Below are 25,010 nucleotides of genomic sequence, written 5' to 3'. Positions count from 1 at the left end.
GTTCGTTGCAAATGGATCTTTAAAAGAAAGGAGGGTTTGTCTTGTAGTGAGCCTCCAAGATTTAAGGCAAGGTTAGTAGCAAAAGGTTTCAGTCAGATTCCTGGCGTTGATTATAATGATGTGTTCTCTCTAGTTATAAAGCATAGTTCCATTCGTATATTTTTTGTTATTGTTGCTATGCGATATCTTGAGCTTGAGCAGTTAGATATAAAGACTGCATTTCTACATAGAGAGCTCGAGGAGGAGATGTACATGGACCAGCTAGAAGGGTTCATAGTACCTGGTAAGGAGGATCATGTTTGTAAATTAAAGAGGTCCTTATATGATTTGAAACAGTCTCCTCGTCAATGGTATAAAAGGTTTGATTCTTTTATGATGTCACATGATTTTAAGAGGTCTGAATTCGATAGCTGTGTGTACATTAAATTTGTTGATGGATCACCTATATATTTGCTGTTATATGTTGATGATACGTTGATTGCTGCCAAGAGCAAAAAAGAAATCACTACGTTGAAGAAACTGTTGAGTAGTGAGTTTGAGATGAAGGATCTTGGTGCTACTAAGAAGATTCTAGGTATGGAAATTACAAGAGACAGAAATTCTGGTTTATTATTTCTTAGTCAGTAAAGTTATATTAAAGTTCTTTATCGTTTCAACATGCATGATGCAAAGTCTGTTAGTACTCCTATTGCTCCTCATTTCAAATTATCAGCTTTACAATGTGCTAGTACGGATGAGGATTTTGAGTACATGTCAAGAGTTTTATATTCTAGTGCTGTTGGTTCTTTGATGTATGCCATGGTTTGCTCTCGTCCTGATTTATCATATTCTATGAGTTTGGTTAGTAGATACATGGCTAATTCTGGTAAAGAACATTGCAAGGTTGTTCAGTGGATTTTCAGGTACCATCATGGCACAACAAATGCCTGTTTAAAGTTTGGCAGGACTGATAAGGAACTCACTGGCTACGTAAATTCAGATTTTGCTGCTGATTTGGATAAGAGAAGATCTCTCACAGGTTATGTGTTCACTATTGGTGGTTGTGCTGTGAGTTGGAGGGCAAAATTGCAGCCCGTTGTTGCCCTGTCTACCACTGAAGCAGAATACATGGCTATTGCCGAAGCATGTAAAGAATCAGTTTGGTTGAAAGGTTTGTTTGCTGAACTTTATGGAGATGATTCTTGCATTAATTTATTTTGTGACAGTCAAAGTGCTATATGTCTCACTAAAGATCAGATGTTCCATGAGAGAATGAAGCACATTGATGTCAAATACCATTATGTTCGCGATGTGGTCGCACAAGGTAAACTGAAGCTATGCAAGATAAGCACACATGATAATCTTGCTAATATGTCGACAAAGCCAGTTTCTGTTGCTAAGGTTGAGCTTTGCTCAAGCTTAGTTGATATAACTGTTTAGCCCAAGAGGCTGGCACCGAAAGTATTTTTTGTTGTTGTTGTTGTTTTAGGGTGAAGGTTCATTTTATGTTATAAGAAGGAATTTGTTTTAATGTGGAGTTTGTTGAGTTATGATCCAAATTCAAGCTTGGGCCGAAGCGAATCGGCTTATTGGCGTTAAGAGGGACTACACCATCTATTAGTTCCGTATTGCTAATAGACGAGGGTGTAGGGTTTTTTCTTCCTATATATACTTCATGTAAGCCATCGTCTTAGGATAAGAAAATTATAAATCCCCGATGTTTGTAACTTCACCCGATATAGTGAAGATTTGTTGACTGATGCCCATGGTTTTTTTCTTTCCACCTTCTAAGCTTTATATTGAGTATCGTTTTTAACATTCGTACAATATTGTTGCATTCTCGCAGTTATATTCCGGATCCCTTTCGGTATCTGGTACTCATTTTAGTATTTGTTTTCTATTGTAGTTATGGTGCGCCTCCTCATGGGGTTTTTGGGGTGGGTCTGGAGAGGGCTGTGATGCTATCCTGCGCCCTGACAAACATCAGGAAGACTTCGCTCTTCCCACGTGACCCACACGGAGGCTTGCCCCATGACTTCGCACAAACAAATGATGCCCGAAGCTGTTGCAGTTCACCGTCGTGACGCTTTATATTGTTTTTAGGCTACTTTTAAATTCAGAGCTATTTTTATTTCAGTCACGAAATTAAAGTTGCTACTTGGTACGTGCACCGACTCTTTGTTTTTTTTTGGGACAATTGTATTACTGCCCTTATTTTCAACTCTAGCGGTAGTGATCTAACCCATGTATTCACGTTTATCTCATGAGCTGCCATGTCCATAGATGAAGAAAGATTTAAGCCAAGTTAATAACATATCACAGATTCAATGGAAGAAGAACATGGAGAAACTTTTAGGTAGCTAGCAGAACTAGTTTCTCCATGTTCTCTAATATTTTGCTATTTTTTTTAATTGGTGCCTCTGCTCTGCTCATCGTCAGATGGGAAAGAAGGAAGCATGAATCTAGCTGGTGGCTGTGAACCACTTTACAGTACAGTAAGGTTGTATATTCATACGCCTTTCGAACTATTTAGTTTTCCAACTAAGAGGATTATCCGGAATCATGCATGAATTGGGCTAAGCTAAAAAAAAAAAAAAGACTATTTCAAAAACTAGTTAATTCAATGATGACCTTCCATGGATTCACCTATATAGGCTGCGGCTAACGTTGCAAAAATAAGAGCTTGAATACCGCTTGTAAATAATCCAAGAAACATGACCGGTATAGGGACTACTAAGGGGACTAAAGAAACAAGAACAACAACGACTAATTCATCCGCCAATATATTTCCGAAAAGTCGAAAACTAAGTGATAATGGTTTTGTGAAATCTTCTAGGATGTTAATAGGTAATGTAAATGAACCGTAACTAGTAGAAAACAAAAGATATCTATTTTAGTTCTATCATCAGCTATGGGTTCGAATCTAAGAGAAATTTTAGATAATGTTTCCTACCCCGAAATTTTCTTGTCTTTCCCGAATGCTAAGGAGAAGAAGAGGATTGAGTCAAAAGAAAAAGCTATTTTGGAGTTTTATCAACAATTTGCTTGTGTAGGTGGGGACCTGGTATTTTCGGAGCTACAAGAAGCGAGTTCTGAAGGCGGGTCTTTTTTTGTGTGTAACTAGGCTGTGTTGCGCAGTGATGTTACGTCGTTACAGCAGGAATGTGAAATCTATGTGCTTGATTGGTTAGATACCATCCTCTGTTTTAGATAAATCGAACCTTAGAAGGTATTGATCTGATTATCCTATCATGACTTGTGTTTCATGAACAAGATAGATCAAAGATTCAGAAATGTATTTCCTTCTTGTGTGATGGAAGATGCATATACTGATGCCTTATGATGGAAGTTGATATGTGTAGTCTATTTTGCCATGTGCTAGTACATTGTACTGTTGGACAGAGCAGCTGCAGTGGATGATGCATTATGTCTAATGAAGTAAAGAAAAAATTCATATATGTCTGTTTTTTCTTTGCATTGTACTATTGTGACAACTATCCAAATCTAAGATCCCTGCATGCTTGACACATTGTATGTAGGCCGGCCAATTGAAGAATAAATTCTAAGCATCTTATGTACTATGTCCCATTGCTTGGTTGAAAAGATATAATTAACTTTATTGTATGTATTTTCTGAGGAAAGCTTAAGAAACAAATATTTCCTTTGGCTGAACAGAAGCTCCTACTTATCCTTTCAGCTTTTGAATGTTCTTGCTTGAATGTCCTGCTTTTTTTTAGAAAAAGTCTCCATGTGCACTATTGGTTGCCTCTCTTGTGAGTTCATCATTGTGTTAGGATGTACTAATCTATGACTTATATACTAGCTAAAAATGTACTACACTTACATTGTAGAAACAGAGTTACGGATGCTCAGGGACTTTCTTTCACAGATATGCATATAAGCGGGCCTGTTCGTTTCGTCGTAAACGATCGTGGATTATTTACTGCTGGCTGGTTTGGTGTGAGAGAAAAATACTATTCCAGCTTATAATCCACGATCGTATACGAGCAAGTGAACAAGCTAAGATGTTGAATGCTTGGAACTCAAACATATAAGATGTTGAATGCTTGCAGTAGCATAGGAAAAGGTAAAAACTATCAAACATAAGCGAATCAGCCCAGTTTATTCTGTAGCTGCAGCAACCGTTCTGTTGCTGCGAGTGTTCGTTGGATGTTTTTTCTTTCTTTCTTTTTTTGATTGAAATGATTCGCTGGACGCTTTTTTTTTTTTGAAACGGTTCGCTGGATGGTGTTGTTTGTACGCAGACCACGGGGCACAGTCACATCAGCACAGACGACTTTATTTGCTTTGCAAAACAATTTACTTTGCAAAACAGGATTTAGAGACTCTTGATCACATGGCCCCGAGAAAAACACCGTTCTGACTGAAAAAAGAAACCGAACAAACTGACTTTTGGGTAAGCCGAACGGGCCTATAGACAGTTGACATGCCATGCACTAATGCAGGGCTCTCCGCTGCCTGGCATCCGCTTTGTGTAGTCATTGTCTTGGTAGTGTGAGTAACACCTGTAGGGCTTAAGATAAGTCTGGGATGAAGTGCACTATCAATTAGTTTTCAGTATTACTGTAATCAAAATAATTGCAGTGCTTGTTCATTGTAAGGCTAGTTTGTTTGTTTGTTTATCTTAAATCTTAACAAGGCTACAAACAGGAAATGTTAACAGTGGGAATTTTCTTCCTTTTTGTTTGTGTAAAGACAGTTAAGACTTAAGAGTTAACTAAGTCTCCTTTGATTCTTGCTTTGCAGGAGCTGAAGGTATGGAAGATTTGGCCTGCAATATTGCCAAGGAAAAGGAAGCAAGGTTATGTGTTAGCATGTGGTTTGAAGACCAACAAAGATATTTAATTTTGCTACGAACCTAGTTTGTAACTTTGAATAAAATGCTCTATTAAATTGTAGATGAGACGAGTCTCTGCAGATTTAGATCATGCACTGTCCCACCTTTTTTTCAGATTTTTTTTATGAAAGTCTCAGTTCTTTTATCTATTTTTTATTTCACAAAAAATATTGTTTGCTTGCTATATTTTTCTGTTTCTTTTATCAAACTTTAGAGATGAATGCTTAGTAGGCTCCGTGGCATCATTGCCTTCCAAGGCAACAGGATCAGTGCAACGTCGTTTGGCAAGTGTAATTATACGCAGAATTTTCTAGAAGAACCTCGAACTAGGATCGCGATGCGGGTGGTGCACTGGTGGGTGGCGGGGCCTTGGACCAGGTGCCCAGGTGGTCACAACGAACCCATGTGCTGTCCTAACAGATGGACAACCGCCGTACAGGCATCGCCATCGCACAGGTACAGCGTGTGCGCGCTTGCTTAGCCTAAGCTACACGCTTCCTCTTCTCCTTCCTGCCGGGACACACAGCGCAGATTCCATATCAAACCAAATACTACGGGCCTGTTTGGTTGGAAGAGGCGCTTCTAAAATTTGTCACATCAAATATTTAAACACAATATAGATTACTAAATATAGACTAATTACAAAACTAATTACACAACTTATAATTAATCTCCGAGACAAATCTTTTAAACAATGATTTAACAGCGTAATGATACCGTAAACATATGCTAATAACAGATTAATTAGATTTAAAAAAAACATCTTATAAATTAGCCTCATCTATGTAATTAATTTTTTAATTAATCTATATTTAATACTCTTAGTATCTAAAATTCGACATAAATTTTAGAAGCGACAAAAGATCCAAAACACCCCTACATCTGATCTCTTGCTCAACAGGACAAATCACTGTCAACCTGTTCGCTTGATCGTAAACGATCGTAAATTTTCAACTAGAAACCGTGTTTTTCTCTCACACCAAAACAGCCATACACACCTCAGTGCCTCAACAGGACAGAGGCTAGACAAATCTATCAGATCCGCGCTAGCTGTGCAGATCAATCGTCGACCACGATGATTAAATGAAAGCACACTGCACACGTTCGCCATGTGGAGAGAATTCAGATTTTGGGACAATTTTCTACCATCGGTCGAAGTATGAAATTTCAGAAGGGAACAATTTTCTACCATCAGTCGAAGTACGAAATTTCAGTAAAAAAATAATGTACTGCAAACAAAAATCGACTAGTTCTTAGGAGTACTGCACAAAGAAGATGCAATAACATAGATCACAAATCCATAATAATAAAAATCCTCTCAGAGCCGGCGAGCAGTAGGTACAACGCACACAATAAATAAATAATAGTAATATAAACTCACACCAATCCTCACCAACGAATCAGCGTCGGCCGGCTTCAGAAACAAACAGGGCGTACTCAAATCCATCATCAAAAACCTCTTCAAACCCTCAGATCCATCCATCTATCCACCACGCGGACCAAAACAAATGCCTCCTCTTCATAACACTGTCACCACCGCTACGATACCTCCTCCTGCTGCTGCTACTACTACTAGACTGCTGCAGACTCTCACCACCACTGTACCACTAGATCTGAAGACGCGCACGCACGCAGACGGGGCGGCGGTTCCACCACCACCACCTCCTCAGTGGTGGGCGAGGAAGGCGGCGAGCAGCGCCGCGAGGAAGCAGACGAAGATCGGCGCCGAGAGGGCGGCCGCGCCGGACACCGGGGCCGGGGCCGGGGCCTCGGCGGCGGAGGCGGCGGTGGCCAGCGCGGCCAAGGCCACGAAGGCGGCGATCACGGCGCGGGCGGCGGCGGAGACGCGGGCCATCGAATCGACGGACGACGAGGTGGCGGCGCCGGAGCGGGAGCAGCTAGGGTTCTGCTGGAGGCTGCGTGAGGAGGAATGGGGTTGGCGGAAGCCCATGGGGGCGGATTTATAGGGGGTGAGGGGAGGTTTGGCAGTTAACAGCCTGGCCTGAACTGTCGTGCAGGGGGGTTACGATTATTGACCCCGGTTTTGTGGGAAGATACATGGGGTTCACAGATATTCCAGGTAAATTAGGGTTAGTAGGAATCATAGAGGGGCCCACGTTGACAGAGTGGTGTTCACAAGAGCTGGGGTAAGGACGGTCACTGATGAGATGACCCACAAGGACACAATCATTACCGGGTAACAACGCCTTTCTTTCAAATTCCTCTCGCCCTCTTCCGGTTTGATGTGACCAGTGAATTGGAACTCCTTTTCTCAAAATAATACATGTGGGCCTGTTCGTCATGAGAGAAAAATACTATATATTCTAGCTGATAAATCGACTAATAAGTCGAGCGAACAGGCCCATAGGATCCATTAGTACCGGCTAATAGTTAGCTAATGCTATTAGCTTCTTAAGTATTCAGCTAATAATTAGCTAAACTATCAGCTAGGCATGTTTGATCAAGAAACTAATTATTAGGAGCTAGCTATTATCTCTTGGATCCAAACATGGTCTAAATTTATAGAAAAAAGATGTCAAGATTTATGACATCAAATTATCATCCGTAGATACACCATGAAATATTTTTATATAAAGCTTATTTTTATAAATTTGATTTGATTAAACATAAAAAAGTTTGAGTTAGATATACTATAAAGGTTGATTTATTTTGAGATGGCAGAAGGATTTTAAGCACCTCAATGGATGAATAATAGCATGGGTGTCTTAGAATCATTACTTTAAAATAAATCACAAATTGGCCGTTGATTCTAACTCTATTGCTAAATATCTTAAGATAATCGTGGTGGGACTCTAACACGGTAGAACTGACTTTGTGATCATTAACCTTAACAATTTTTCTGAAGGGGACAAGAATTGTATTAAGTTGAGAGTATGATTTACATCCAAGCATTCGATCTTATTAAAATAAAACAATTATTAGAGTATATTCAACTCCTTTCCTTTCACATTCTTCAACTCCGGTGCACTCATCAACGATTACATATCTCTCCTACATCGAAGCTCAGTGATGCTAACCGGCACCTTCTAAGCATCGCCCCTCTAATAATCTACAAAGATGAGTCTCAAACATTAGAAAAGCTATATGAGCTAACAACACCATTCAAACTTTTCATCACGCATATGACACATTGAAAGAGTGTCGCATGCCTTATTGTCAAAAGATGATCAACGAACAAATCTAGCACCAGAAGTGCCATTCATACTAGAAGTGACAGTCCATACAAATACTCAGGCATCATGAGACTTAGGAGTAGATCCAAAGCTAGGGCATCCAAGGCTCGAGCTCCCCTACCACTAGTGGAAGCATGGAGCCCCTCCTAAACGTAACACCCGCGGTGTTACGTCCTAAACCAACTACTAAATCATGTCATGAGCATTGTGTTTATGTAATAATGCATGTGATAGAAGGTGTTGATAAATTTCTTGTAGCCTAAAATAACCAATAAAAATATTAAATGAATGTTGATTCAATAGCTCATGTGTATCAAGTAGGGTTAAAAATCAATTTTTATTAAGCAAAAATACTATAGAACATGCGTGTGATACTTAAATAAAGTTTGAAGTATAAACTTTGTAGATGACAATGCAACTCTTGCTGTAGAAAAATAATATTGCTAACTAGTATTTCTAATGGCTTGGAAATGGAACTTGACGTCAAATTCAGCTCAAGACTTAAAGAAATTTTAAGTTTGAAAACAGTGTGATAATGCCATGTTGGTGAATTAATTCTGAAAAATCTAGCTAAAGGTCAATGCTGTGTTTTTGCTCCTTATGGTAGACTAATGTACCCTCGTTAGCATGGTCGAGGTAGTTTAGCTTCAACTGTGTTAGGTTAGTTTTTATACGTGCTTTAAAATGCGTGCACGTCATCTAGGGCAGCCATTCGGACTGTGCGCGGTCACTGTGTTCGGGTGTGCGGCCTTGCACGTGGGTGCTCGTGCCATCGCACGCGTGCCCCGCGCGTGACCTTGCCGATGGCGGTCTCGTCGCCGCACGTGCTGCGCGTCGGTCCGGTCGAGCTGTGCCCTAGCCTCATGTGCACATGAGCGCTACGCAGGTGCATCCACTGCACGGTCGTGTGGTGAGGCGTCATCGCAATACGGTTGATGTGTGCCCCCGCTGTCGCTGCATGCGTGCACCACCGTGTCCGCTGAGCCACGCGCGGGGACGCGGGGTTGAGCCTTGGTCGTGGCCATTATCGCCATGTCGACATGGCAGTCGCCCTACCCCGCGTCCCACCTACCGTGAGTTGTGCCGTCGCTCGCCGTGTCGGGGTCAACCGACCCTAGTCACAGGGTGACGGCGACGCCTCTCTGCTCGTCCTACCTCATTTGTCCCTGCTAGCCAACGCTGGTGAGACCTGCTCGGGTCTGACCGCTCCAATTCAAGCGCGTCGCGCCAAGCCGCCTGGTCTCGTCGCCTGTGTGCACGAGCTCGCTCTGCCACCATCGATCGGAGCCCCACTTTAACACGCCCTACCGCTCAAGCTCATCCGCATGCTTTTCTCCACGACATGACCATAGTGGGTGCACCGCGCGCTCTGCCTCTCGATTCGCTTAGCTCGGAGCTTCGCAATTCAATTCCTTGCACTAGCAAGTGGCCTTGGGAGTCGACTAGCCAGGTGACCCCTATCAAGGCTTTGCCACGCCTCGACGTGGACAAAATTGGTGTTTCTACGGCCGTCGGTCATCACGTCTCCAAAACAGAGCATGACTTAGGGGTAAGGCCCTACCCCTCGGTAGGGGTTCAACTAGTTGTTCCTATGAGCTCACCTTGGTCCCCTCATGCTGTTGCTCATCTTCGTTTGACTAGGAACGACGCGAGTGAGGACCTGACGTGTCAGTGTCAACCTTGGAGCATCATCGATATCAATGCGCGCATGTGGCCAGGCCACCTCGGCACTCCTACGCCTCAACCGCCACCGCAGCACGATTTCTAGTGAGATGCCGGTGCTTATCCGCTATCTCTACCACCTCGATAGATTCTTAGGCTACCGGAACAGTCGTGCCGCCACCGTAGATAGCCACTCGCCGCTGTAGCCCACGATAGTGCGCCTCCGAGTCCCTAACCACCACCCATCCTTGTGTGTTTAGCTGTAGATGGTGGTCGGCTCCTTACTCCTGTCGAAGTGAGCCTAGGTGGCCCAGCGTAGCTGTCTTATGTCGTCGGCCGCCACGCCGACATGCGCGGGGTTTCTAGGGATCTTCCCGTGGTAAAGGCCAAAATATCCGAGGGTTTGGTTGTAAAGTTACTGACGGTAGAAATAGTATGCATAGTAGTCGTATTAATCTCTAAAAGCTCAGGGGCCTTTCTACAAAATAGCCACGCACGCGGGCGCCCCCGGCCTTGGGCTGTACTGGGCCACCGCGACATGCGCGCAGCCGTGCCGCACTGGTCTGTCGGGTCAGAAGGAGTTGCTGCCGGCCCTTTCCTTTTTTCTAATGCATTTTCTAATTTAGTTTCTAAGGTAAACTTGTAAATTCAATATGAAATTATGTAGTTAACCAAAAAATTGTGAAATCAATTTTGTTAAGTTTCTAAAATCATGATCTATCTACTAGTATATTTTGCTCACATAGTTTTATAATATTTTCAGGAGTTATCTAATTAATTCAAGATGTTTAATATTGTAAGATATAAACTTGTAGGAATTGTTGCGGTAAATTGGTGATAGCGTTGGCTCTGAAACTTTCACAGTAAATTCCTAACATTATTAGGTGCTCACTGTAATTTTTGTAGCTCTATAATAATTAGTTTTGCTAAGATAGCTAAATGAGTCCTAGTTCAAAAATATATATTTAATCAATAAAATGCTGAAACACCTTGGGATTGCAGAACTAAAACACTTGTTTGGAAACAACGCCTTATTCGACAATATGGATACGTAGCCTAGCACGTTAGAGCTATTTCATTAGCTTGCGAGGCATAATCATATTTCTAAGAGTTTCGGTTGTCGTTGATTATTTACGTCTATGCGTTGCATCCACGTATATTATAATAGCAACAACAATGGATCATGGAGTCGACTGAAGTAGTAGAAAAGATGGTGCCTCGATGATCATGTTGGCCAATGGAATGCTAATCCTTGGTTATATCTTGCACAGGCAAGCCCTAGTGCATAACCCCTATTATTCTGCATTTTATCTTATGCTTGTGCATTAAGTTTTAAGAAGTTGAATGAAACCCACTTTCATATATATATCCTTATCTTATGAGTCCTACTAGTATGTCAGGATCGTGTAGATTGCTATGCTATAGGACCCTGTAGAAGTCGAGTGATTACCTGTCACTCGCGAGAGATAGGAAAGATATTATTGTTGTTATTATCATATTACTATCACATGAAATATATATGGATGATAAGTGGAGACCGAGCGAGATTGTACATTGGATTTGAACTTGGTTAGGCAACTAAGTGAGGCTCCAGCTGCATTTGTCCTGCCTGAGTCGGTTGAGGACCGTTCGTTGTTGTGGATGGTAGTCAGGTCACAGACTTATTATCCTAAGCACATACTTGCTTATGGGAGCGGAAAGACTTATTACTCTCTTGTCATGGGTTTCGGCTCTATCTGGACCAACTTTTAGGGGCGTGTACTAGGTGGAGGTCTATGCACCATACTGAGACCAGCTCTCAGGTATTGGGGGCTTGGAGTCCAAGTTTGAATATGGACCTAGACCCTATGATAGGAGTGGAATGGGTTGGTGTTGTTTGTGCCTGGGATACAAACGTGGCGTGTGTTTTGGGGTACCTAGCTGGGATACATTGTTTTGTGAATCGTCGTTTCCATAAGACGGTACCGACTTGGCTATGGTCTAGCACCGTAGTAAGAACTGGAATATGAAAGATGGTAAAATGGTTCTGATTGCTCACCACCTGCTTAAAAGTAGCATAGGTGCTTATATAGAATGGTTAGTTAATGAACTAATGATGATTGCTAATAAAATTGACTATAAGAACGCACGTTTAGTCATGCTTCCACACATGCAATAACCCATAAGCCAAATAAGCCTTGCATATCCTTGGAGTCTTTTATTTTCCATCTGTCGGGTAAGTCTTGCTGAGTACAATCGAGTACTTAGTTTTTTTATTTCCCCTATTGTAGGTGACCGGAGGATACGTAGATCTGACTCTTGTATGTGGAAATGTTCTGGTGGGCTTAGAGAGGATTCCTGTGGGGGGTATGACCCTAGATACCCATGGCAGACCACATGGGCTGCACCCTCAGGGGCGGTCCAGCCCACAAGACAAAGCCTTATGGGGCACGACTCTGGTTGGCATGCAAAGCATCTAGAAGATATCCTAAAGATACTATGAGATCTATTAGGATATGTATGATTTCAAGATTCCTGTAATCAGTTATTACTTTCTGGTTATCTCTCAGATCTAACCGACTTGTAACCCTGCTCCCTAGACTATATAAGGTGGGCAGGGACCCCCTCTAAACTCACGTAATAGCATACGATAGCTAATATAAACCAACAGACCATAGGAGTAGGGTATTATGTCATACTGATGGCCTGAACCTGTCTAACTCATCTGTCTCTATTGCCTTCTAATTCTTGATCTCACGCTCCCCTACCGATCAATCTACCTTCATGGGATACCCCTCGGAGGACTGCCGATGATATTCTATCGACAGTTAATACGCTAAGTAGGGGTGTACGTGTTGTTCCCTTGTTGAACAAGATGGGTTTTTTTGTAGGCTCTTTGTCCCCTCCGCAGCTCGGCCAGATCTTCATGGTTGGATCCATCTCGTGGGTCATCAACGCTGACGGAGTCAGAGAGCTCCTCGAGCCAGTGTAGATCGGTTCTACGTCGACCACCCCCACACTCACAACTGCAGATCCGATCTTGGAACTACTTCTGAGGTCACCTTCATCAATGACCCGCCACCCGCTTCCTCGCTACCAGAGGAGGTAGGTCAACAATGATAATCTGATCGAATCCATCAATCGGGTCAGTTTGAAGCTCGCCGATTGCCTCTCGGTCACCAAATCGGCCCTAGACACTTTGGTTCAATGTTGACCACCCTTTGATCCAAATCTATCGAAGGCTGCTCAGAAAACTCTAGGAGTTGCGGCTCTGCCCTTCGAGCTCACCAATGTCACCGCTACTTACCAAGATGCCCTGAGGAGAAAATTCACCGACCAGGTGGGAGACTCCCCTCCGCTCATTGTCCAGCCTCCGCCAGCCATCAACATGCTACACATAGGCTGGTGCCCCAGGGCGTCCCTCTAGACCATCCTAGAGGAAAATCCAGGCTCCGAGTCTCGGGGCTCTATGGAGACCCTCACCGAAACCTTCATCGAGCAACTCCTTCTCCTACCCTTCTAGGGTGGCACGATCTTCAACGTCAGCATTGACATCCCTTCTTGGAACAGTGAAACCAAGGAGGAACGTGTCGCTCATGAGAACCGGAACATCAACCGTGCGCAGCATCGAGAAAACGAGGCAGCTATTGCGAGGGCCAAGGCTGCTCAAAATAATCAGCTCGACTCATAAGGAAGGCCACTCCCACTCCACCACGACCTCAATGAAGAGTTTCTCCACATTGACGGCCACAACATCTTTAAGACTCCAAGCGCTAATCTAGCAGTAGCCACCAACGAGCTCGCCCGCCTCTCGTAGATACCCGAGCTTGCTAAGGTCACCACCATGCTTAAAGTGGCACACTGTCAGGTTAACGAGATTCGTGAGGATCAGAGACCTTTGTGCTCCATGAGCATGATTCACCGATCAGCTGCACCGAGATCCAATCGCTGCTCCAGTCAAAGCCATTTCGCCGACTAGTCACTGCCTCTCTAGGGGGAGCTAGGGGACACCACGTCGAACACCATCGCCAACATGACCAGGAGGTCGAATAGGATGCTTGAGTGCACCTCAGTAACCTCTAGGATGCACGATGGCGTATCGAGCAATGTCGCTTCGGTCGCCATGAAGACGAAGTATGCCGCCGCTAGGAGTACGAGTAGGAGTACAGAAACCCAGACTCAGCTCTTGAGCAAATCAACACTGGCGACACTGTAGCCGACACCGACCACAACCCTGAAGGGCCCCCACCGTTTATAAGGGCACTCCTAACACTTCAATGGCCCCATGGTTTTAAAATCACTAGGGTCAAGCCCTACGAGGGAAGGATGAACCCAACACAGTGGCTACAGGCTTATGCCACCGCTGTCAGCATCGCCGGAGGAGACACCAGTGTCATGGCAAACTATCTCCCCATCATACTCATGCCACCCGCCATGAGCTAGTTTACTAGCCTTGCCCCGAACTCCATTGGATCCTAGAAAGAGCTAAAAAAAGTCTTCACTGACAACTATATGGCTACGTGTACTCGGCCAGGCACTAAGCATGATCTCAACCGCATTAACCAGAAGCCGTCCGAGCTCCTCCGCGGCTACATTCGATGCTTTTTTGAGATGAGGAATTCTATTCCCAACATCACGGAAGCTAAGGTCATCACCGCCTTCACCCGAGGACTCCTCCATCGTGAGCTTCGCTCCAAGTTCAATCGCAAGCCATGTACAGGCATTGGCGAGATGATCACTACTGCCAACTAGTACGCTAACACCGAGGAAACCGAGGTGCGCTTCAATGAGGATGCGGGCACCCATCGCCCACCTCGCTGCTACGCTGATCGCCCCGACGACCAACGCCACAATGGCTGCTACATCGATGATCGTAGTTACCATCATGATAGCGGTCATGATCGAACAGAAGGACCAAAGCCTGGCCAAAATCATCGCTGCTGGCCAGACCACATCGCCGCCGCTGTCAGTCAACCTCGCACTAAGCGCAACTACAATGAACAGTACCAAAAAATCCTCGACGGCCCATGCCCTCTTCATAAGAATGCCAAACACAAGATGAAGAACTACCTCAGCTTGGCTAAGGAGTTTTAGGACAAAAAGCTAGAAGACGACACCAACGATGGAGCTAGAGACCGCTGACTACTCGGGGGCAACAACAATGCTTTCTAGGACCACGACAAGGTGGTCACCACCATCTTCGGGGGCCTCACCTCCACCGAGAGCAGAAGAGAATGGAAGCTCGCTGCATAGTGGGTGCTCTCCATCACTACGAACGACGCCACCACCAACCCCAGTTATCGCCCATGGTATGAGGTACCCATCACCTTCAACAAGGCCGACCAGTGGGTGGACATCCCCTATACAGGGCATTTTCCCCTCATCCTTGATGCAACCGTTCAGAATGTGCTTTTCAGAAAGGTGCTCATTGACGGTGGGAGCGCTCTGAATCTCCTCTTCGCCGAAGCCCTAAAGGAGCTAGGCCTTGGGTTATCAGATCTCACACCCTTCGACTCCTCCTTTTGGGGTGTGGTACCTAGCAGGGCCTCCACACCGCTTGGAGAGATCACCCTACCAGTATAGTTTGGCATGGCAACCAACTACCGCGTCGAACACATCAACTTCTACATCGTTGACTTCAACACCACCTACCACGCCATACTTGGTTAGCCAGCTTTGGCCAAGTTCATGGTTGTACCACATTACGCGTATCTGGTGCTAAAGATGCCTTCGCCTGTAGGAGTTTTGGCCCTATTGGCCAACCTCTCCATCGCCTACGCCTGCGAGACAAAGAACCTCGCTCTCACCAAAGCCACCGACCTCTCCATCCAGATGGCTAGCGTGGTCACCAAAGTCAAGACATTGCCCACCAATGACATGGAGATCCCAGAGCTAGAGCCCCCCCCATGCCTCCGCCAAGTCCAAGGAAATAAAAGAGGTTGGCCTCGACCTCGACGACCCCTCCAAGACCATGAAGATTGGGGCTCACCTCGACTCCAAATAGGAAAGCACGCTTGTCTCCTTCCTATGTGCCAACACCGACATGTTTTCTTGGAAACCTATAGACATGCCAGGGGTACCATGGGAGAAGATCAAGCACTCCTTAAATGTCTCGCCGACCACCAAACCGATCAAGCAGAAACTCCACCGATTCGTGCCAGACAAGGAGGCTATTAGGGTAGAAATAAAATGGCTCTTTGCTGCTAGATTTATAGAAGAAGTGTATCATCTTGAGTGGTTAGCTAATCCTATTCTTGTTCAAAAAAAGAATAAAGAATGGAGAATGTGCATTGATTACACTGATCTTAACAAATACTGCCCTAAAGACCCCTTTGGTTTGCCTCAGAATGATGAGGTTGTAGACTCCACCGCCGGCTGCGAACTGCTCTCCTTCCTTGACTATTACTCTGGCTATCACCAGATCTCCATCAAGGTAGAAGACCAGATCAAAACGTCATTCATCATGCCCTTCGGTGCATACTGCTACACCACCATGTCCTTCGGTCTCAAGAATGTCGGGGTGACCTATCAAATGGCCATCTAGATGTGCCTCGATCAACAGATCGGCCACAACGTCGAAGCTTACATCGATGATGTGGTCGTCAAGTCTAGGACCGCCGACAATCTTATCGCTGACCTCGAACAAACATTCGCCAACCTTAAAAAATACCGATGGAAGTTGAACCCTTCAAAGTGCGTCTTTGAAGTTCCGTCCGGTATACTGCTGGGCTACATCGTCAGTGGTTGTGGCATCGAACCCAACCCTGACAAGGTCTCTGCCATCACCAACATGAAACGGCCAACATGCGTCAAGGATATATAGAAACTTACAGGCTGCACGTCTGCTTTAAGCCGCTTCATATCGCGCCTCGATGAAAAAGGGCTACCATTCTTCAAACTCCTCAAGGCCTCCGAGCGCTTTTCTTGGTCGGAAGAGGCAGATACAGCTTTCGAGCAGCTTAAGGTGTTCCTAACAAAGCCTCCGATCATGACAGCACCACGGCTAGACAAAACTCTACTGATCTACATTGTCGCTACTTCCCGTGTCGTCAGCACAGCCATCGTGGTTGAACATAAGGAGACCAGGCACGCCTATATGGTGCAACATCCAGTTTACTTCATCAGTAAGGTCCTTAACGAGCCCAAAACTCATTATCCTCAGATCTAAAAGCTTCTATATGTCATCTTGATTACATCGCGTAAGCTTCGCCACTACTTCGAGTATTACAAGATCGTCGTGGTCACCGAGTTCCCTTTGGGGGACACCCTTCATAACAAAGAAGCCAATAGCCATATCATCAAGTGGGCCATTGAGCTCGGCACTTACTCAATTGAATTTAGAAGCAGGCCTACGATCAAGTCTTAGGCGCTTGCTGACTTCATCGCTGAGTGGACCGAGATCCAAGAGCCCATTGCCGCCACCTACCCCAAGCACTAGGTGATGTACTTCGACAGCGCCCTTAACATCAATAGTGCTAGTGCGGGCATCCTGTTCATTATGCCGACCAAGGATAAGCTCCGATACGTTCTCCGGATAAACTTTTCGGCCTCCAACAACGCCGCCGAATATGAAGCATGTTTCCACGGACTCCGTATAGCCATTGAGCTTAGCGTCAAATGCCTCATGGTATACAGGGACTCTGCGCTAGTCATCAACCAGCTTAACAAAGATTGCTCTTGCTCTAGCAAGAAGATGGATGCATATTGCACCGAAATCAGGAAAGTTGAAGGAAAATTTTATGGCATCGAGTACCACCACATGGTACGTGACCAAAATCAGCTCGCCGACCATTTATCCAAGTTGGGCTCTTCTCACACTACGATCCCACTAGGGGTCTTCATTCAAGATCTCCTGGCGCCGTCCATTAAGGAAGATAAGGAAATTAAGGAAGTTCCCCCCGTCGAGCAGTTGGTACTATCGTTACCTTCGCCGACCGCCGATTGGAGGGAACAATTCATCAAGTACCTGACCAGCACCGAAGTACCCGCCAACAAGACTAAAACCGAACGCCTAATTTGTCGTAGCAAGCATTACGTGCTGGTAGACGACAATTTGATGAGGAAAAGTGCCAAGGAAGGGATACTGTAGAAATACATCACCTAAGAAGACAGAGTGAAGCTACTTCTTGAAATTCACTCTGGTTCCTGCGACAACCATGTGGCCTCAAGAACACTAGTCGGCAAAGCCTTCTGAGCTAGTTTCTACTAGCCCACAGCCATCTTTGATGCTGAAGACCTCGTACGACGTTGTGAAGGATGCCAATTTTTTGTCAAGCAAATACACGTGCCGGCACAAGAGCTGCAAACCATCCCAGCTTCCTAGCCCTTCGCATGCTAGGGACTAGATATGATTGGGCCTTTCAAGCCAGCGCTAGGTGGTTTCCGGTACGTATATGTCGCCATTGATAAGTTCTCCAAGTGGATTGAGTATAAACCGCTCGTCTCGGCTACTGCAAAAAAGTAGTCGAACTCTTCAAAGATATCATCCATAGATTTGGTCTCCTGAACAGCATTATCACCGACCTCGGAACTACATTTACTGGCCATCACTTTTGGGACTTCTATGAAGACTGTTGCATCTCTATCAAACATGTCTCTATTGCTCACCCTAGAGCCAATGGCCAGGTCAAATAGGCAAACGGCATGATTCTTGGTGCCCTCAAAAAGAGACTATATCAGAAAGAAGAAAGGCACCAGGGCAGATGGCTCAAGGAGCTACCAGCTATAGTCTAGGGACTACGTACTCAAGCTAGTTGCAGCATCGATGTGTCTCCATACTTCTTGGTTTATGGCTTAGAAGCCATACTACCAGCGGACATTGCTTTCCAAGCACCTAGGGTGGAAAGCTATGATGAAGAGCAGGCTATAGCTGTTCAGACAGAAGACATCGATAGGGCTGAGGAAGGATGCCTGATCACCTACATCCGCACAACCAAATATCTGGAAGGCTTGTAGAGGTACTACAACCGCAACGTCAAAGGTCGTTCATTTGCTATCGATGACCTCGTTCTCCGCAGAAAATAAAAAACCGAAGGGATGCACAAGCTTTCCTCCCCTTGAGAAGGGCCTTATGTTGTCAAAGAGGTGACCCGACCAGGGTCTTATCACCCATGTGACTTAGAAGGAATCGATGTTTCCAACTCGTGTCACATCGAGCACCTTATACGTTTCTATCCTTGAAACACCCTAGATATGTGCTATCCAATTTATGATGAACAAAGTTTTGGTCACCATAAATTGTCTCCACCTTTTCTCCATTATGGTTTAATCTCCACTTGTGGTTGCCAAGCTCCATGCTACTCCATTGCGAACTCCAATATGAAATCGCCATAACTGCGCCAACCACATTTCTCCAAATCTCCAACGTTATCGTCGACGGTTTTTTTTCTCTAATATCGCCGAACGATTTCTCCTATTCGTTGACACATTTTCACCTAAAATTGCCAAATAAGTTTTCTCCAAGTCGCCGAACACTTTGCTCCAAATCTCCAAGATATTTCACCGATCAGCGAGCATCATACTTTCTTTTTTGTTCTCTTTGGAGAAGACCTAGTCTTTGATCCCTCCCTACATGTGCTATGGGCTCTACGCTCTGCATTATGGGTGGTCGGCTGTGATTCCTTGGTCATGTATGTTCATCCTACACGTCCACAGGCTCCGTGCCTGACGTTATGGACTACGGGCTAGCCAAGACCGAGAGCTCAGCACAGAACTAATTGCTCGGACGCCACTTATACTATATATATCTTCAAGTTATTTCGATAACCGCCGAGCAGCACACATTCCTCTCTTTTCTTTATGGAAAAGACCCAGTCTCTGATCTCTTCCTACACGTGTCATGGGCTCCACGCTCTGCGTTATGGGTGGTCGACTGTGATTCCTTGGTCACACATGTTCCTCCTACACGTGCACGGGCTCCGCGCTCGATGCCATGGACTATGGGCTAGCTGAGGCCATGGGGGTCAGTAGCGAACTAATTGCCCGGACTCTACTTATACTCCATATAAATACCTTATGGTCGCAACTACGAAGATTTTTTTTGCCGAAATACAATCTAACTACATGCACATGCACTTTATAACATTTATCATGTATATAAGTGTTTTTTGTGCTTTCGCGCGTTCTAACTACACTGTCCAGAAATTAAAGATGATATCCACCAAGCAGATCATTGTGCTTCGCCGTTGCCGTCTGTCTCACCGAACAGGTCTATATCACTGGCCAACTTCTTCACCGAGTCTTCTTCCTGATCCTCCAGCTACTGGGTCTCCGCATCGCTCAGCCCTTCGGTGAACCCACCCCCTATCGCCTGAAGGTCGATAGCCGGATAATGGGACCGAACAACTACAAGGACATGAGTAGCGATGGAAAGTACAGCATCGCGGTTGAAGCTCTTGAAGTTCTCCCAGGCTATCTTGCACCTCTGGATGATGGTGTCCAAATGTTGCCGCCTGCCATCGAGCTGAATACCCGGTTCCATGTCGACACAGTCAAGCACCGGCTTAATTGCGGCAGTTACAACGTCGAAGTTATCCCTTTGGGTCCTGGCCTCCTGCACCAGCACATCAAACTATGCCTTGGCTTTATGACGGTAGCCTGCAAGTGTTACAATGTTCCATCATACAAGGAAACAACTTCAATAGTAATTCCGACCAGGAGGTATTCATCTTTCAGCTCCTCGGCCAGTTTGTCTGCTCACTCAGACTCCTTTGCCTTCTCCTATCGAAGTTGTTCGATAGCTTGGTGCAGTTGGTCGAGCTCCACATCTTGCTCTACAAGCGCAACAGTTACCACTAAAAATATGGTTGTTCAGCAATACCAAGTGCATTCGCCGATATACTCTACCTACTTTCTGCTCGGATACACTTCTGAGCTCCTCAGATTTCTGTTCCAACTACTCAGAGGCACTCCTCAGTTGTCCAAAGACAGTAGCCAGCTGCTCAGACTGGCTCTGCAGCTGCTCGGACTGGCTCCATAGCTGCTCAGACGCCGCCACTAGCCACTCAGACAGGACCCCCCTTTGGTATTCTAGGTCCCACGCGTTGGACTCTGCTAGGTCTCGTTCACGCTGGGCCCTCTGGATGTTTCTCTCTGAGAGGTTCACCGCCTCTTTGAGTTTTTTGTTCTTCTCGGTGAGGGGCTCCATCCTCTTTATCAACTAACAGCATTGCTTGGCAGTCCACGTTATCTCCTGTAAATGCACAATGACAATGTCAAAATCTAATTCCCAACATCAAAAAGGAGCATTCCAAACATAGTACTAACCTTGATCTGCTTCATCACTCTAGCAAGGGTGGTTTCCAGTCTCCTAAACTCCTTGGTGGTGTCATCCTCTTCGACAATTACAATGTCATCGTCGTGCTTTCAGAGGATTCGGACAGCATGGGGTCGAGGCTCCTCACGCTCGATCTCCTCCACCTCACCTCTACTGCAGCCGGAGGCACCACCTGGGGACTCAGTGGCTGGATAGCAGGTCCAACTATTCCCTCTGACGCCTCAGGGAGCGTCGTCTGCTCCTTCGGCACCGCAAGATTCTTCGCCCTAGATTCTGGCGTGATGCTGGTAACTACAGCTTCTACTACAGTGGACCCGGCGGTGCCTGCTGTTGTTAAGGGTGCTGTCGTCGACTCGTTCGCCGTCGACGACAACTGTTCGCTGTCGTCAAGTCTGCCAACAGGGGCAATTGGCTCCCCCGCATGCTGATGAGTACCCGGGGACTTCAGGATGGGGTCCACCGGCATTCCCTCCATCTCGAAGCTAGCCTTTGGCTGCTCATCAGTCTAGGTGGGCCGAACTAGATCTGTCGTATGGTTTGCTCTGCATCAAGTCAGCTCGTCAGTCACCATAAAAGTTAAGAAACTCCAGCAAAGTAACTCCAAGACAAGGATACTTATGGTTTGGTCTGTCGGTTCAATTTCTTAAACCAACGATGCCTACTCGAGCCCCTAGGCACATGAGTGGGGTTGACTCCCATGCTCTACGGGGGATGTCTCGGCTCCTCCATAGTTGACCTCTTTTCTATCTACAGCTCTAGGGCCCTCTCCGCCTGCTGCTCTGGGTTTGCCTCTACCTGTTGCTCAGGGACTCCCGTCGCTAGCCCCGTAGGGACTCCCATCGTCTGCTGTGTTGGAACTTCCCTCGTCCGCTGCTCAGGGACTTCCCTCATCTATGGCTCAAGGACTTCTTCGCATGCCCTTGATTGATTCCCCATGAGAGTGCTACGTGGAGGCTCCTTCGTGCTTGGTGGAGGATCCATCAGAACTTTGTCATCATCTGACCAGTCAAACATAGTGGTCCTCCACTTTCGACTGGTCTGATCATCGCCAAGCGAGATGTCGCCTAGTTTGATGGAAGCAGAATCCGCCGTCTTCCTCCTCTTCTAGGCTGACTCATCTATCGCTACCCTCTTTCCCCGGGCTTTCTCTGACACCGGGGGAGAACTCTTCGTTCAACCAACATCCACACCTCTGGAGTCTGATGAGACGCTGATGGCACTTCCTTCAGGTTGGGTTGCTGGTCGTGCATCCACAGCGGGTGGCCAATTGCCCTTTGGTACACTTGAAAAGTACACCGCCCTATCCTGTGAATGGATCTTTGCATAGGTAAATTAGTTTGCTGCTCGGCAATGAAGAAGGATAAAATGCATCAGGAATACACAACTGAGATATTTACCTGAGGAGGCAGATTTTTGTAGTTAAAGGGCCTCGTATACCCTAACATGTTGAAAGAGGAAAATGGAGCGAATAGTTCTACAACCCGCTCTTCACAAATGTTCCTTGACAGCATCTCCGGCCTCTCCCGGGTACCGTCGGTTTCCCCCTTGAACTCAAAGGCTGGATGCGCTCTCTCCTTACAGGGCTACCCATGGTGTACTATAAAGCTAGCCGCTACCAATCCACCGTTGGTTCTCACACCCTTTATCAAGGCAAGAAGTTCCTTCACTTGCACCATGTCAGCGTTGTTTGGCGTTTTCGACCAGCTCCTCTGGTTCTCTAGGATGTGGTCGGTGTCACAGTGGATGGCTGGGTGGCTCTGTTTCATGTAGAACCACCTAGTATTCCACCCGTTCAATGATGTGTTTAGCGGCATAGTAAGGTACTCGCCCGCCATCCCATCGTGCAGCTAAAGGTACACCCCGCCGACTACTTTGAAACCACCATCGCCTCTCTTTTTTAGCCAGAACAGGTAACATAAGAGATTGAAATGCGGGAGGATTCTGAGATATGCCTCACAGAAATGGATGAAGATTGAGATGTGCAGAATGGTATTGGGATGGAGGTTGCATAGACTGGCCACCCAAAGCTCCAACAGATCCCTCAGAAATGGGTGAACAGGAAATCCCAACCCACGCCAGAAATAATCCTTGAATACCACCAGTTCATCGGTATGAGGTGTTGGGAAGGATTCACCGAGGGCCGGCCACCATCCAACGGTAGCACGGTCAGGAAGAATGCTAGCCTCCACCAATCTGTTAAGTTCTGCTTCTCCCGTTCATGATGGCACCCACTCTTTGTCCCACCGAGCATCGGCGCTCGCCTTCTTGGGGCTTGTTTTCTTCGATTTGGCAGCTCCTTTCTTCGGTGCCATCTCTGTGATGTGATTGGGGTTTGGCGGCGGAAGTAAATGTGGAAGCAAATCTAGAAATGCGAGGATTGTGGATGAAGATAGACTGGCAGAGTGGCAAAGGTATGAATGTGGGATGCAACGGTGCAGTTATAAAGCACTTTCCCCACCCTCTTGCATTTGAGGGTTTGTGGGAAATTGTGCCCGCAGTTTGCGCCCTTTCGAATTCTCCAATGCGAATTAATGGGCCGCAGCCTGGTCTTTCGCGTAACTGCAGCCCATGTTGCTCATTTATCACCGCCATTGGTTGTTACTCGCCGAATAATCGCTGACTTCTCCGCCATTTATTGAGGCTTAGTAACCGTTATTGTACAACCATTTCTCTAGTTCTTTCTCCACGGTTGGATTCCTCTGATACCTCCGCCTTGCGGCTTGGAGACTGGCTGCCTGGTCAACTGGTCTTTCCCTATTTCTTTGTTTCTGACCCTGGCACCATGTGACTCCGTCCCTACTATCAGGCTTGGGGACTAAGTGGGCACACTTTATCTTGCAGTGAATGTGCTTTTCGGGTCTACGCCCAGGGACTGGCTATCTGCTCGTCTGGTACTCTATTCTTCTACTTTGGACCCTGGCACCAAATAACTATGTCATCTACTGTCAGGCTCAGGGACTAAGTGGGCACACTTCACCTCATGTGAATGTGCTTGCTTTTTTCTGGAAGACTCCGTGCCTTTCGAAGCTGAACAAGACTAATTCTTTCTCTCGTGGTCGGATTCTAAGCGGGCACACTTGGTCCACTACGAAGAAATTTTCGATTCTGATCTTGAGCTCCTTACACCTTTATGGTAAGCTATGTTTGGGTTATGCTGCTCGGCTACGATTCGTGCCGCTCGGTAACAGCACACGCTGCTCGACAACTACTCGACAACTCATCACGGTGGTCGGACCATGAGTTCTACTGCTCGGCTTTGTTCGCACCTGCTCGGACAAGCTCAAGACGGCGTTGCACAACAGGTACAAGGTGCTCGGAGACTAGCTGTGGGGGGTATGACCCCAGATACCCATGACAGACCATATGGGTGCGCCCTTAGGGGCGGCCCAGCCCACAAGACAAAACTTTGTGGGGCATGACTCTGGTCGGCGTCTTCTGCAAGACATCTAGAAGATATCCTGAAGATACTATGAGATCTGTTAGGATATGTATGATCTCAAGATTCCTATAATCAGTTATTATTTTCCGGTTATCTCTCAGATCTAATCGACTTGCAACCCTGCTCCCCGAACTGTATAAGGCGGGCAGGGACCTCCTCCAAACTCACGCAATATCATACGATAGCTAATACGAACCAACAGACCACAGGAGTATGGTATTACGTCATACTGACAGCCTAAACCTGTCTAACTCGCGTGTCTCTGTTGTCTTCTTGTTTTTTATCTCACGCTCCCGTACCGATCAATCTACTTTCGTAGAATACCCCTCGAAGGACTGCCGGCGATATTTTATCGACAATTCCTTTCCCGCTACGACCATAGTGTTTATTTAGAACCCTCACTAAAGGTTTGTATAAGAAAAAATATAAAATCGGCTAGCATCTCTTATCTTATATAAAAATGTCCACTATGTTAATGCTCCACCATATCATTAAATTAATCTTGTTTCCTCTGTAACTCTGATAACCTTGTTATATTATGTTGTTATAATTAATTGAGGTAATATGTTGTTACTGCAATAAAGTGATGTAAGAATGGCTTTAGAATGTTGTAAGCTTTATTCT

The 25,010-nt window shown here is 45.8% G+C and overlaps 1 protein-coding gene across 1 annotated transcript; it reads right to left on the bottom strand.

The window, feature by feature from the left end:
- Window positions 1-6,225: 6,225 nt before the first annotated feature.
- LOC136452301 (arabinogalactan peptide 2-like) lies at window positions 6,226-6,803 on the bottom strand. Its single transcript, XM_066452923.1, has one exon. It carries the CDS (start codon window positions 6,786-6,788, stop codon window positions 6,504-6,506), a length of 285 nt encoding a protein of 94 aa, XP_066309020.1. The 5' UTR covers window positions 6,789-6,803; the 3' UTR covers window positions 6,226-6,503.
- Window positions 6,804-25,010: the final 18,207 nt, after the last annotated feature.

The sequence above is a fragment of the Miscanthus floridulus genome, chromosome 5, assembly GCF_019320115.1.
Source record: "Miscanthus floridulus cultivar M001 chromosome 5, ASM1932011v1, whole genome shotgun sequence".
In the NCBI taxonomy this organism is placed as follows: domain Eukaryota; kingdom Viridiplantae; phylum Streptophyta; class Magnoliopsida; order Poales; family Poaceae; genus Miscanthus; species Miscanthus floridulus.
Note: the sequence above shows the minus strand (reverse complement) of the source record. Positions and strands in the feature narration are given on the sequence as shown.

Coding starts and splice junctions, on each gene's coding strand:
- LOC136452301 (XM_066452923.1), bottom strand. CDS start 6,788: ATGGGCTTCCGCCAACCCCATTCCTCCTCACGCAGCCTCCAGCAGAAC.